This window comes from Scyliorhinus canicula, chromosome 14, assembly GCF_902713615.1.
Source record: "Scyliorhinus canicula chromosome 14, sScyCan1.1, whole genome shotgun sequence".
Lineage (NCBI taxonomy): Eukaryota > Metazoa > Chordata > Chondrichthyes > Carcharhiniformes > Scyliorhinidae > Scyliorhinus > Scyliorhinus canicula.
The window spans coordinates 62,332,496-62,347,122 of NC_052159.1; the positions used below are offsets into that span (position 1 = coordinate 62,332,496).

Below are 14,627 nucleotides of genomic sequence, written 5' to 3' on the forward strand. Positions count from 1 at the left end.
ATTTTGCAGACACGACTCAGAATCACTTCACTTTGAAGGTACAGTGTGTGACTTTTCATTGGGAATATCTCACTCATCAGTTCAGTGGAACGATCACAGAAACACAAGATAAAAGAACATAAATAGCATTAATTTGATTTTGGCGATGTTGGTTGTAGAAAAACTTTTCTTTCTCTTCAGCTATTGTTCAGGGATCTTCCACCTCCACCTCAACAACTGGAACAAGCAGTCTCGTTGAAGGATGGCAACTCGGAATGCTGCATTCACTTCAGGTGACACTGGAAGGCCAGTTCAAATCACACACGAACATCTTGGAGTGAGGCCTGTACCCACACTATTCTGATTTGACAATAGCGACACTACCAACTAAACTGAGCTGACACTGTGGCTGCCAGATTCCTGGGTGGGAGAGGGTATAAACTCTATTTCCATCCGGAGGTGGGGGGTTGGAAAGCAATCCTTCTCTATTTCCACCGCATTTAAATTATACTTGGAGGCGGGAGGCGAGGCAAAGCTCTGTGAGTAGATCTTAGCCTACTTCCCTATGTCTGGCAGGTTTGTTCTCAAGTTCCATAGAAAATTCCTCTCTTACACAAATGAAAAGCTTCAACAGAAATCATGGGCGAGATTCTCCGCAAATGCGGAGAGTCGTAAAGGCTGCCGTGAAACTGGCCGTGTTTCATGGCAGCCTTCACGCCCGTTCCCGGGACCTGATTCTCCCCCCCATCGGGGCTAGGAGCGGTACCCCGGGAATCACGGCGTCGCGGCCTTAACGGCCGTCGTTAAAGCCGCGCGCCAAGATGACGCGCGGCTGGCGTCTGTATGACGTAAGCCGCGCATGCGCAGGTTGGAGCCGGCTCCAACCCGCGCATGCGCGGGTGACGTCAACACGCTTGATCTTGTCGGGCGGCGGAGGGGAAATAGTGCGTCCCTTTTGGATGCAGGCCCGACGATCGGTGGGCACCGATCGCGGGCCTGTCCCCTCCTGAGCACAACAGTGGTGCTCCCGCCCCAAACGGGCCTCTGGATGCCCCAAACGGGCATCCAGCGCCCGTTTTTATGACGGCAGCAAGCAGGTGTGTTTGCTGCCGTGAAAAAACGGGCGTAAAGGCCCGGTCGCTCGGCCCATCGGCCGCGGAGAATCGCCGCTTGCCATAAAAAACGGCGAGCGCCGATTCGTGACATGGGTCGGGCAAGGGGGGGGGGGGGGGGAATAGCGGGAGGGCGCAAAAAATGTCGGGAGGCCCTCCCGCTATTCTCCCAACCGGCGTGGGGGGCGGAGAATCGCGCCCCATGTTAGTTACGACCTGATGTGACTTCATTGACAGAGTCATCCAGACTCAAAACATGAGTTCCATTTTTCCATTTTCTCTCCACAGACGCTGTCAGACCTGTTGAGATTGTCCAGCATTTTCTGTTTTTGTTTCAGAATCCAGCATCCGCAGTAATTTGCTTTTATTTTCACTTGTCTTCCAACTGTCATGAGAATGTCGCTTTGAGAAACGTTTGGCTGCTCATGTTACTGCGGTGATGTCAGAGTGTGGATGGAGCGGAGCTCTGGTTCTACTTTTAAGTTTCACTTTGAGAAAAGCTTGGGTGTGTCTGTCTTTTTGGTTTTGTTTTTTCAGTGTTGGAGCTGAAGCCAGCCAAAGCAGCTGTACTGTTGATCTCTCTGCCATGAAGGACTATCTCTTGATCATCTGGTGAATTCAGAAATTTAAATGTTTTCAGTATTGAATGTAAACCCTGATGTGCTTCTGTTTAAAGGTTGTTCAGTCTTTTGGATGTTAAAAGGACAGCTTAAAGAATTACTTACTGTTGTATTCTTTGGGGGTTATCTTTGAATTAATGGTTGCTAAGATATTCACTGTTTGTTTTAAAAAGGTTAACTTGAGTTCATAAAATAAACATTGTTTTGCTTTAAAAAATACTTCTCCATTTCTGCTTTACCACACCTGTTAGAGTGGAACGTGTGCTCCCCATACCACAATCTATTAAAAGTTGTGGGTCAGGTGAACTCCATAATACACTTTGGGTTCTCTAAACCCTGGCCCATAACACAACCAAATCTCTACTAGTTCTGGGGAGCCAAGGAGGGAACAGAGGTACCTCTTAAAACCCGGACAATCCCGAAATGCTGGGAATATGGAGGCCATTGTGAAATTAATGACAGGAGCTTATTGGAATATTTTATTCCATTCCCACCCAATAGCTACCCAGAGGCTGGCAACCAGCCAAGTGGAAATATCTGAGCTTTAAGGCAGCAGTTTGAGGCCACTGGGGACAAGCCCCAGCAATGGGAAACACTGGGTATTGGTGGGGACAGGCTCGGGGCATTACAGAGGTGGAGGGGATGGGGGGTAATTGGAGAAGGTGTTCCGTGAGATTGTCAGGGTGCGAGAAATCAGGCAGAAGAGTTTTCCCAGAGACTAGGGAGATGTGGGAGTTTCTGAGAATTCAAAGAAATGTGGGGAGATTGCAGAGGGTCAGGGGTCGGGGTGGGGAGTTGGTTGATCACAGAGTGGGGATGTCTGAAGATGGTGGAGGGAGGCAGATTGCGGCAGGTTTGCTGGAGGTACCCCAGAAAACACACCTGCCCCTCTCTGCTGGTGTCAGTCCTGGAAAAGCACTCAGCTGCCAGGAGGGCATCCATTTCCCTTCAGTTGACAGATTTCCTATTCCTTGGGAAACCCAAAGAGCAGGTGTTACATCAAATTTACTGATAAAAAATGAGACATGAAAATTAATTTAAAAACTACATCACTCACCTGTCTCGCAGCTTACTCATTCAATCCCAGATCCACCCCTCAAAGCAACAGTAGACATGTTTACGGTAATTCATCTGCTGGGTTTCCCATTTTTTAATAATAGAACACCCACCTGCCCCATCCCCGCCTACCCATCATCCCTGATAATGTCGTGCCGTTCAGGGGGTGGTGGGACCCAAGGCCACATTTCGCCGTTGGCAGTCAATTAAATGTCCGTCAATGAGCTGCTTGTCCCTGTTAAGGATCTGTTATAAAGCCAGGTGAGTCCTACACGCTTCTTAAAAGTCCTTTATTTCAGCAACAGCATCGTACATGCACAGGGCCCGGTTACCTTTCATTGGGTCATCATTCCTTTTTAGCTGGCTCTACAGCTGCCTGCCTTTTATGCTAGTGCTGGGTTAACTCAGTCCAATTGAGCATGGGGAACAATCATCTCCAGCTGGATGAATCCTGTGCAGGTTATTACAGAATCATAGCCCACCCCAGAGCCACTGGCCCAATCAGAAAGCTGGTAGCTCAGCTGCCTCAGCAACGCCGCGACTGGTGGGGCTGCACTTGGAGAATGAGGACATATCAATAGCAGTGCTCCTTCAAAGACAGGTAGGTAGGATCCGGGTTGGCGGGGCATTTGGCACCATTGGCAGAGGGGCAACAATTGCCAAAGTGCACTCAAAACAAGGCCCCAACCACCCCCCCTCCCACCCCTTCCACAGGGAGGCTGCCAGAGTTTACCTGATGGTTTGCTCACCTGGTGGCAATCTCTAAAGCTGCTTAAAATTCAATCACAGGTGGGAAGAGGCCTATATTTGGCTACTTAAGTGGCTCAGTTGGGCACCTGGTGGGTGCTGGCATGATGACGTGGTTGCAGGAACATATCGGGCATGCCACCCGATGTCTTTCCACACCATTTTGCCAGCCTTTCCTACCCCTCCAGCCCACTGCCAATGGGCTGGAAGAATTTGGCCCTTTCCCACCGTTCCAATGTTGATGGTGCTGTTTTGAAGGCTGATCTCACTTATCGTATAAATTGGTTGTCAGCAGGAGTTCCTTCCTGTGATATTTTGTGACCCTGCTCTGACACTGACAAACAGGAATAAGCAACCCAGATGATTTATTATGGGGTCAACGAACATTTTGCTGTGTCACATACTGCAAAGTGAAGACAGAGGTTGAAATTCTAGCAACTCACCTCACACATGTATCAGACACCCACACGAATCATAGACCTTTTTCCTATTTTCTTCTTTTAATGCAACATTTTGTTTTTCATATGCCTCTTCAATTTATTGGTTTAATATTATTTTCCTGGCTTGGAACTCAATAAGCAACAACAATATGTTTAAGGAGTCACAAAAGCTTAACATAGTAAAGCTGGTGACAAAATTCAATTACCAACCCTGTATCAGACAAAGGTAAGCATGCATAAATTTGAGTTAATAAAAGATATGAAAGGCTAGCCGGCAGTATTGTAACTCTGTCAGGGTTGCCATACACAAATGTGCAGCCTACAGATCAGATGATTGCAATCCCCACAGAGGCTGCCACATGGTTAAGATACAGGATGGAAAAGCCTATATAAATGTGGAGAACATGTTAGAGAACAATTGAAACAAAGATTAAATAGAAAGGTTATCAGATTCTGTCCCTTTAAAACTGGTGAAGTAAGGATTGAAAACAAGACATACCTGGGACCCCAATGGACCCGGTGGGAAAATAAACAAGAAACAATTGGCTTACCAATATTGTAGTGACATAAACGGTCCTGTTTTCCAATGCGGAAGAATCATTGGGGAACATCATCTCATTCTGAATTAGAACCAGCTTGTCTGCATCATTCCAGTAGCCAATCTGTGAATCAGAAAGTAAGTGATTAATGCCTGAAATTTCTCCTTTCTGTTTCTGTACTGATTTGTGCCGTGATCATTGAAAGACTTAATGCTATTACTGGGAAGGAGACTTTGCAATGACAGTTACGTGCAAGTGATGCAATAACAGCTTGGCAAAGGTTTTAGATAAAAATCATTTCAGCAAAACAATATTCCTTTAAATCTATATAAAGTGATCAGTTCAGAAGTAGATTGAGATTGAATTCAAATTCAATCTGAAAGAGAGCTCAGCAGACACAACGCATTCCCATTGAACAATCTGACGTGGATATCAACTGATTTTAAATTGCATTTTTTTCATTCATTTATGGCAAGCCCAGCATTTATTGCCCATCCATAACTTTCTTTGAGAAGGTGATGGTGAGCTATCTTCTTGAATTGTTGCTGCCTGTGTGGTGGAGGTACACACAGAGTGCTATTTGATAGAGACATCTAGGATTTTGACTTAGTAGGTGGGATTTTCCAGTTCCATCCGCCCCAGGACCGGAAAGTCCCAGCTGAAGTTAACTGACATTTTGCTTGTCTGTCAAATTCTCCATCTCGCCCACGGAGAGAAAATTCAGGATATGCTAATGGTCCAGCACTCTGCTGGCGCGGGTTCCAAGCAATTCCCAGCCCTGTGGGCATTCTAACTGCTGAGGCCGAAATTAGCGCTAAAGAGCTTGGCAACTGAGCTGTTTTTAAGCGCTTACGTTACCACACGCTCACTGCAGCCATTTGGGGGGTGGTCAGGATTGGTAGTTGATAAACTGTTTACTGTGTCCAACCCAGTAATCATATTTGAATGCGTGTAAATGCCGGTTTTTCATGTATTATGGGCCAGGGTTTAGAGAACACCAAAGTATATCATGGAGTTCACCTGACCCACAACTTTTAATAGATTTTGGTTATGGGGAACACAAGGGCCCACTTTACAGGTATGATGCAACAGAGAGCTAAAGTATGTTTAAAACAAAACAATGTTTATTCTATGAATCCAGTTAACATTTTATAAACACAGTAAACAGTTTATCAACTACCAATCCTGACCAACCCCTAAAAGATACAGTACTCTATAGATAACCCTTGATAACTTTCCAAACAACATCCACAAGCTAAACCCTTTTTAAATAAAGGCAGCAGGTTTAAATGCTCTACAGAAACAAGTATTACTTTGAAATCATCAATGATCTAGAGACATTCCTTAGCTTGTAGAGAGAGAGATCATTATGCAGCTGTTTGCTTTGAATGCAGCCATCCATCTCTGAAAAACGAAACCAAAAGCACACTGCAACTGCCAGCTCAAAACGAAAGTGAAAGACAGACAGCCCAGCACCACCCACACACTGACATCACTGCAACTATTTGATAAATACCCATTTCTTAAAGCTACATCGACCTGACACACGCCACCGCTGGCGTGGGTCGCATAGCTAGTTATCGCTACCAACGACGGACCGGAATGGCACCCAAATTGGCGCAGGGCGAGGACCTCGGTTTTGGCCAGATGCCTTGGGCTGGATTCTCCAAAAATGGGGCTATGTTCCCATGCTGACGTAAAAATGCTGGTGTTTCACGCCAGATATTCCTTAAAAAAGTTAAGACCTATTCACCTGCCTGCAGAGGGCTGCCAGGGCCCCGGAGTGCTTCTCCTAGCTTTCGCTGCGTGAACGGGCCCTCCCACTTCCGGTTGCGAGTCCGTGCATGCGCATGGTAGCGGCCACCAGTGGCTGAACCGAATGCGATTGGGGACTCAGCCGGCAGACCAGGACAAACAAAGAAGGTCCCAACGACCTGCTCCGCGTCACTCCATTGCCATCCCGGCTGCCATAAGGCCCCCCGGAACTTGATCCCCCCACTGACTGAGTCTGCAGCTGCTGTGCGAAAGTCCTGACCAGCCAGACGTGGTTAGAACACGGTGTTGGGAATTCGGCCGGTCGGGACTGGAGCATCGCTGGGAGGGCCTCTGACAATGGCACCCCAGCCACACTGCGTAAATCGCGTGCGGTCGATTCTCCGATGACCGGAAAATCGCGGGAGGGGCGTCGGGCCCGATTCGGGCGTAAAAGTGGATTCTCCGCCCCCGTGCCAAACGTGATGTTGGTGAGGGGCTGCGGAGACTCCAGACCCTTATTCTCCGCCCGATTGCAGTTTGCGCTTGCAACGGGGCGAGATGGAGAATTCCGCCAGTGAGTTAAAAACAAATCACAGAAACTGGTTTCACTGCTTCGATCTGTTTGTCCTTTTACAGTGAAACACACAACAGGAATTTTTTTTTTGCAGAATGTCATTGGCTGTCATTGGAATAACTGAAACTTGACAGATCTGATTAAATTATATGCCTGAAGAAACAGCTCGCAGAGTTGTTCTCCATTAAATCTGGTCATAGATTCACATGGAGCAGCTTAGACCAGTCTGATGTAAATCTCTTGCTTTGCAACCAAGTTGTAGGCTGAAGGCAAGATGGGGAGTTTGTTCTCTGAGGTATGACTGCAGTAATTAACTCCTGACTGTTTCTCCCAGAGCTTTGCAAGTACACCTGCTGCAATTTCAAAGCAAACGGTAAATCTGTAGAAAGGACTGCAATACATTGCTGAATGCTTCGAAATCAAAGAACATGGGCGGGATTCACCGAACCCCGCCGGGTCGGAGACTCGCTGGGGGCCAGCGTCAATCCTGCCCCCGCTGTGTCCTCCGGCACTGGAGATGTGGTGGGGGCGGGAATCGCTCCGCGCCGGTCGGCGTGCCCCCCCCCGGCGATTCTCCGGCCAGTGATGGGCCGAAGTCCCGCCGCTGTCATGCCTCTCCCGCCGGCGTGGATCAAAGCACCTACCTTACCGGCGGGAGTAGGCAGCGCAGGCGGGCACCGGGGTCCTGGGGGGGACGCGGGGTGATCTGGCCCCGGGGGATGCGGCCACGGTGGCCTGGTCCGCGATTGGGGCCCACCGATTGGCGGGCGGGCCTGTGCCGTGGGGGCACTCTATTCCTTCCGCCTTTGCCATCGTCTTCACCATGGCAGAAGCGGAAGTGACCCCCTACCCTGCGCATGCGCGGGGATGACGTCAGCAGCCGCTGACGCTCCGGCGCATGCGTGGACTTCCGCCGGCCGGCGAAGTCCCTTTCGCCCCGGCTGGCATGGCGCCAAAGACCTTCCACGTCAGCTGGCGGAGCGGCAAGCACTCCGGCGCGGGCCTAGCCCCTCAATGTTCGGGCTTGGCCCCTAAAGGTGCGGAGACATCCGCACCTTTAGGGCGGCCCGACGGTGGAGTGGTTCACGCCACTCTATCATGTTGGGACCCCCCACCCCGTCGGGTAGGGGAGAATCCTGGCCCATGAAACTGAAGATCAGTTTCTTGACTAATTTCAATCATCTGCAGAATTCTTTAGTGTATATTTTGTGAGGTTTCACTTTTGGCACAGAACATTACTGAATTTAACTTTCTCACTACAATATTTTGCTATAGATGTGTAATCTAGTCATCTTCTTCCAGACTCCCAGAATGTTGGACAGACACCTACCAACTCAGCTTACAGCAGAACAGATCTTTTTGTAACTACAAAACACTGGCTGATTAAAGCAGTCAAATGAAGTTTGTCCTTTTAAATTGTCCCATTTTCAAACTTCTAATTAATTTTTCTTTTTTTTTCCACTTAAGGGTCAATTTAACATGGCAAATCCACCTACCCTGCACATCTTTGAGTTGTGGGGGTGAGACTCACGCAGACACGGGGAGAATATGCAAACTCCATATGGACAGTGATCCAGGGCCGGGATTGAATCCGGGTCCTTGGCGCAGTGAGGCAGCAGTGCTAACTACTGCGCCACCATGCTGCCCCTCAAACTTCCAATTAAGACCCATTACTAAAAGGATAGATTATTCTGGGAAAACAGTTAGGAGTGGTTTCCCCTTCCATAATCTGAAGGTGTGGAGATGCCGGCATTGGACTTGGGTGAGCGCAGTAAGAAGTCTGACAACACCAGGTTAAAGTCCAACAGGTTTGTTTCGAATCACTAGCTTTTGGAGCACAGCTCCCTCACCTGAGGAAGGAGCAGTGCTCCGAAAGCTAGTGATTCGAAACAAACCTCTTAGACTTTAACCTGGTGTTGTAAGACTTCTTACAATAATCTAACGGGATGAGATCAGCTAGAGGATTTCCACTGCCGGCTTGGCTGAGATCAGTGAACTCAGCATGGAGTAAATATCAAACCTGGTCTTTGCGGTCTGTGAAGCTCTGTTACATATTTAATAAACTGGCTGTTCGAGTAAGGAGGCAAGTACTGCAATCATTATACTAAATTTGATGATGCATCTACATGGCTGGGGCACTTGAAGTGTGCAGTGCGTTAAACAGATGAAAGATAAGGCATGTAAGTCCAGATTTCCACTTGTGCCATTGTAGTGAGGAAGGATGTCTGTGAGCAGAGGATATATCGGAGTTTAATTCTACCAGAATTCTGCACATTTAAGCCTTTGTGTAGTTTCTGGTGGAGGGGCAGTGACCAGCAACATTTGTCTCAAATAGAATCTTGCTTCATTTAACCATTAGTTTGGGGAGAGGACAGCCATGCATTCTATTTCATAGAGTCCCTACAGTACAGGAGGAGGCCATTCGGCCCATCGAGTCTGTACCGACCCACTCCACCCATGTCCACTCCTCCATATCCCCATAACCCCTGAACCTAACTTGCACATCCCTCGACACGGAGGGGCAATTTATCATGGGCAATGCGCCGAACCTGCATACCTTTCAACTGTGGGGGGAAAACCATGCAGACATGGGGAGAACGTGCAAACTCCACACAGACAGTCATCCAAGGCCGGAATTGAACCTGGTCCCTGGTGCTGTGAGGCAGCAGTGCTAACCACTGTGCCCCCGTGCCACCCCTATTTCTCAATGTTTTAACAGGATGTCAGATGAAAACCATATCGACACAAATGTATGTGGAAGACCATGGAAAGGGCGCATTAACAGTAAAGTTAATGGCCGGGATTCTCCTCTTCCCGGCGGGGTGCGCTGTACCGGCGCCGACGAGTGGCGTGAACCACTCCGGCGCGGGCTGCCCAGAAGGTACGGAATCCTCCTCACCTTCAGGCGCTAGGCTGGTGCCGGCGGGGTTGGCGCTGCGCCAGTCGGCGGCGAAGGGCCGGCTGCCACGCCAACCAGCGCCGAAGGGCCTCCACCGGCCGCGCGAGTTGGCGCATGCGCGGGAGCGCCAGTGTATGCTGGCGTCATCCCAGCGCATGCGCAGGAGGGTTCTTCTCTCTGTGGGCCTTGGCAGAGGTTGACAGCAGCCGGTGCGGAGGGACAGAGTGCACCCACGGCGCTGACCCACCCGTGGATTGGTGGGCCCCGATAGCGGGCCAGGCCATCATGGTGTCATCCCTCGGGGCCAGATCCCCCCGTGCCCCGCCCCCCCGTCCCAAGGACTCTGCAGGCCGCCCGCAGAGCCAGGTCCTGCCGGTACGGACCTAGTTTACGCCGGCTGGACTGGCCGAAAATGGGCGGCCGTTCAGCCAATTGCAGGGCGGAGAATCGCCGGGGGGTGCTGCTGCCAGTGGGCGCCGACGGGCGCGGCGCGATTCCCGCTTCTGCCAAAACCCCAGCGCCGGAGAATTCCGCCCCCCAGCGGGGAGTCGGAGAATCCCGCCCAATGCCTTTCATCCATTTGTTTTGACATTTTTTCTTTGCTTGTTGCTGGTGCTTAGGTTCACATAAACGTTTGTGCAAATTATGATCATTCTTGTCCCTGGCACCATTACTGGGACCAATGCACTTTCCATTGAGAATCCTCAATCAGAGGTGTTTGGAAAATTATGGGCTGGAATTCTCCAGCCATTGAGATTCCTTGGTCCCACAGGCAGCGCACCCCCACCTGCGGGTTACCCGACACCCTGGGGTGTCTTCAATGGGAAATCCCATTGACCAGTGGCTGGGGCAGAGAATTCCACCGGCTGTGAACAGCGTGCTGCTGAGAAACCCGGCGCTGGGGGACCGGAGAATCCAGCCCATGGAGAGTAATGGAAGGATGCCAGATGGGTCCATGCAAGGGGTTCCAAGCACCCCAGACATACTCACTCTGACAGAGATGAACATACTTTGCTTTGACAGGTAATTCATGCCAGCTCGTTCCCTTCCAAGCTGCAGACCATCCTGACTTAAAACTACATCGCCATTAATCTACTGTCACTGAGCCAAAATCTGGGAACCCCCTTTGTAACAGCACTGTGGGTGTATCTGCATCAGATGGATTGTGGCGGTTCAAGAACCATCTTCTCAGGGATGGGCAAAATACGCTGGCTTTGTGAGTGGTTCTCAAATCCCATGAAATAATTTTTAAGAACTGAGCATGAAGCTGTTGGTTTTTTCTAAAAACCCATGTGATACATTTAGTTTCCTTTAGAGCAGGAAATTGGTCGTTCTTGCCTGTGCCATTTGTGACCATCATTCCACAGCAGTATGATTGCCATTAACAACTCATTTTATGTCCCTCAGCAAGCACTTGGTTAATTGTTCATTGGGTGCTTACAGCTGACCTTTCAACACTCAGAACATGGTGTCCCTTGCCTGTAATGTTCTGAGCTCATCCTTCCTTTCTGAGCTTTCAGCATTATGTGATTGCAGGTTAGCTCCTAGCAGAGGCCTGTAGTGGTGGAAATTCTCACTGCTTTTGAGCAGAAGCCAAAAGGATCCCAGGGCTGGACACCTTGGAAGGTTGCAAATACAGGGTACTCTTGTCTTGCTACCTGCCACCCTCAATTTCTCAGCTCTGAGGGAATGGCAGGTGTAAGACATAATGCTAATCTCTTTTGTCACCCCTATTTTGCGTTCTTTCCAATGAACCAACATGGAAAGGAGACAGAGACCCACAACATCGCCTCCTCCTTCATTAACAAATCGGTGTCATGGGTCTCCTTCCTTTTTCATTTTCTTTTCCGTGCCAACAAAGCAAGAGGTATAGTAGCATAACAACAGAAATTCTGGATATACTCAGCAGGTCTGACAGCATCTGTGAGAGAAACAGAGTTAATGTTTGAGTCTAACTGACCCTTCTACAATAGTGCATTGGTTTTGTTGATGGGTTAATAATCCAGGAATCTCACCAAACGATCTGAAGACAGAAATTCAAATCCCATCACAGCAGGGGACAGGGGAGGGAGGTCTGGCGGCCACCAGATCTCAAGGGGCATGACTTCAGAAAGTGGCTTCTAATGGAGATGCACCTCATCCCTTCCCATCTGATATCTAACTTTGTTGTTTTTCGGCCCAGAGAGGTTCAATCTTCCTGCCAGCCTAGAAATAGAGGCTGAGCGGAAACAGCCCTTATGTGGCTACAAATTGGGCTTCAATTGAGGAAAGGGTGGGTTTCACTTCTGAGGTCTTACCCACCACAGTGTAAAATCGCTGTGTGGTTGGGGTAGGCACCCGGCGGGCTCCCCCATCCCTTCAGTTTCACACTCCCCATCCAGTCTAAAAACATGTCGGTGGGGGCATGTAAAATTCTGGCCCTGAAATTTAAAAAATAGTAATTGGTAACAGCGGCCATTAGACGAGCAGATTGTTGTAGAATAAAAAATATGGCTCACAAATATCCTTCAAGGAAAGAAGTCAGTTTGTAAGGGCAGCACGTTAGCACAGTGGCTAGCACTGTTGTTTCACACACCAGGCTCCCAGGTTTGATTCCTGGCTTGGGTCACTGTCTGTGTGGAGTCTGCACATTCTCTCCATGTCTGCGTGGAAATTCTCCGTTCTCACTGATCTGAGAATCCCGGCCACAATGTTTTGGCCTCAATTGCTTTCTATGGTAGTGAATTCCACAGGCTCATCACTCTCTGGGTGAAGAAACTTCTTCTCATCTCAGTCCCCAATGGTTTAGCCCGAATCATTAGACTGTGACCCCTGGTTCTGGACTCCCCGTCCATCAGGAAAATCCTTCCTGCATCTACCCTGTCTCGTCCCGGGCCTACTTTGTTACGCTTCTGGCCCCCAGAACCCCGTGCCATGTTGCGTCAGGGCCAGAGCGTTCCGTGAGTCTACCATGCATGCGTTGATTGGCGCTTCACCACTGTGCATGCGCGGGTTGGCACCGCCCCCAGGATGTAAGGCTGGAGCGAAGTGAACCGCTCCAATGACGTGCTGGCCCTCATCCGGCCCAAATGGGCCGAGCGGCTGCACGGATGCGACTGGTCGCTGCCGGCGGGAATTCTGCGCGAATGGTTGGGGGGCGCCTGTGTGGGGGGTGGGGGGGAGGGGGCTCTGCTCCCAGGGGGAGGGGCCACCGATGGGGTCTGGCCTGTGATCAGGGCCCACCAATCAGCAGGCCGGCCTCTCCCCCCCCCCCAGGCCTACTTTCCTGCGCGGCCGGCCCCTGAACAATGACGCTATGGTGAGTCGGGGCCAGCGTGCTGAACAGGTCCCCCGCGCATACGCAGGTTGGCGCGGCCCAACTGCGCATGCGCACGTTGGCGCACCCCCATTTGGCACCGGGAAGGAAGGCTGCAGCGGCGCAAACTGCTCCAGCGCTGTGCTGGCCCCCTGTTTCGCACTGTTGTGACGGCGACGGTGTTCACGCCGGCACAAACACTTGGGGCGGATTTCTCTGCTCCCGCGCGGCATCGGGAAGGCCGTCGTGCACTCGGCCGAGTTTCACAACGGCCTCGGAGGCCGCTCCTCGCACCCTATTCACCCCCCCCCAGGGGGCTAGGAGCGGCGCTCCGTAAATCTCGGCCGCCGGGCGCGTCAAGGTGGATTGCCGAGAATGACGCGACGGTGGCGCCTAAGTGACGTCAGCCGTGCATGCGCAGGTTGGCCGGCTCCAACCCGCGCATGAGCAGCTGACGTCACGATGGCTGCCGGCTCCAACCCGCGCATGTGCGGCTGACATCACGACGGCTGCCGGCTCCAACCCGCGCATGCGCGGATGCCATCTTCCCCTCCGCTGCCCCGCAAGACTTGGCGGCTTGCTCTTGCGGGGCAGCGGAGGGGAAAGAGTGCCTCGCTTGGAGACGCTGGCCCGACGATCGGTGGGCACCGATCGCGGGCGAATCCCCTCCCGAGCTCGGCCGTGGTGCTCACTCCCCTCTGCGACCCCCACAAGCCACAAACAAAGATTTGGCGCATGTTCACGACGGCAGCGACCAGGTGTGGTTGCCGTCAGCGTGAACAGGTCGGGAACGTTAGGCCGCTCGCCGGCGAATCGGCGGTCGCCGTGAAAAATGGCGAGCGGCGATTCTGCGAGCGGGTGGGGGGGTGGGAGAATCGGGGGGGGGGGTGGCCAGGGCGGCGTGTCATGAGTCGCCCGGCCTTCCCGTGATTCTCCCACCCGGCGTGGAGAGCGGAGCATTCCGCCCTTGGGCTCCATTTGTGAGAATCGCCCCCTTAGAACGCGATCAGTGAATCGCGCCCATGCTGTTAGGTAATTTGGACATTCTGAATTCTTCCTGTGTACCCGAACAGGCGCTGGAGTGTGGCGACCAGGGGATTTTCACAGAAACTTCCTCGCAGTGTTAATGTAAGATGACTTGTGACAATAAAGATTATTATTATTATTGTTACCATTAGCCACTCTGCCCAATTTGTGGCTGTAGACTCACAATGATGTGATTAACTCTTAACTGCTCTGTGAAATAACCTAACAAGCCAATCAATTGTGTAAAACTGCGAGGTAGAGTATGGGGAGTAGGCCTAGCTAAATTACTCTTGCAGAGAGCTAGCATGAGTGACAAATCTTATCAACCATAACTTGACCAATCTATCTGCACAGATGAATATATTTGAATAGTAACACACAAGCTTGGCACCACCCAGGACAAAGCAGCCCCTGATTGACACCCCTTCCATAAACATTCACTCCCTTCACCACAGACATTCCCCTCCAAGTTACCGACCATCCTGACTTGGAAGTACATCTCCGTTCCTTCACTGTTGCTGGGTGAAAATCCTGGAACTCTCTCCCTAGCAACACTGTGGGTATACCTACACCACATGGATTGTC

General features: G+C 50.8%; 1 protein-coding gene across 7 annotated transcripts in view; it reads right to left on the reverse strand.

Moving 5' to 3' along the window:
- The window catches only part of LOC119977194 (glutamate receptor 4), a 390,429-nt gene that overhangs the window by 160,936 nt on the left and 214,866 nt on the right, over positions 1-14,627 (reverse strand). For all 7 annotated transcript variants that reach the window (XM_038817887.1, XM_038817892.1, XM_038817889.1 and 4 more), the window contains exon 9: positions 4,506-4,616. In XM_038817887.1, coding sequence (XP_038673815.1) covers positions 4,506-4,616 — 111 coding nt within the window. The remainder of the gene's footprint in view (positions 1-4,505; positions 4,617-14,627) is intronic.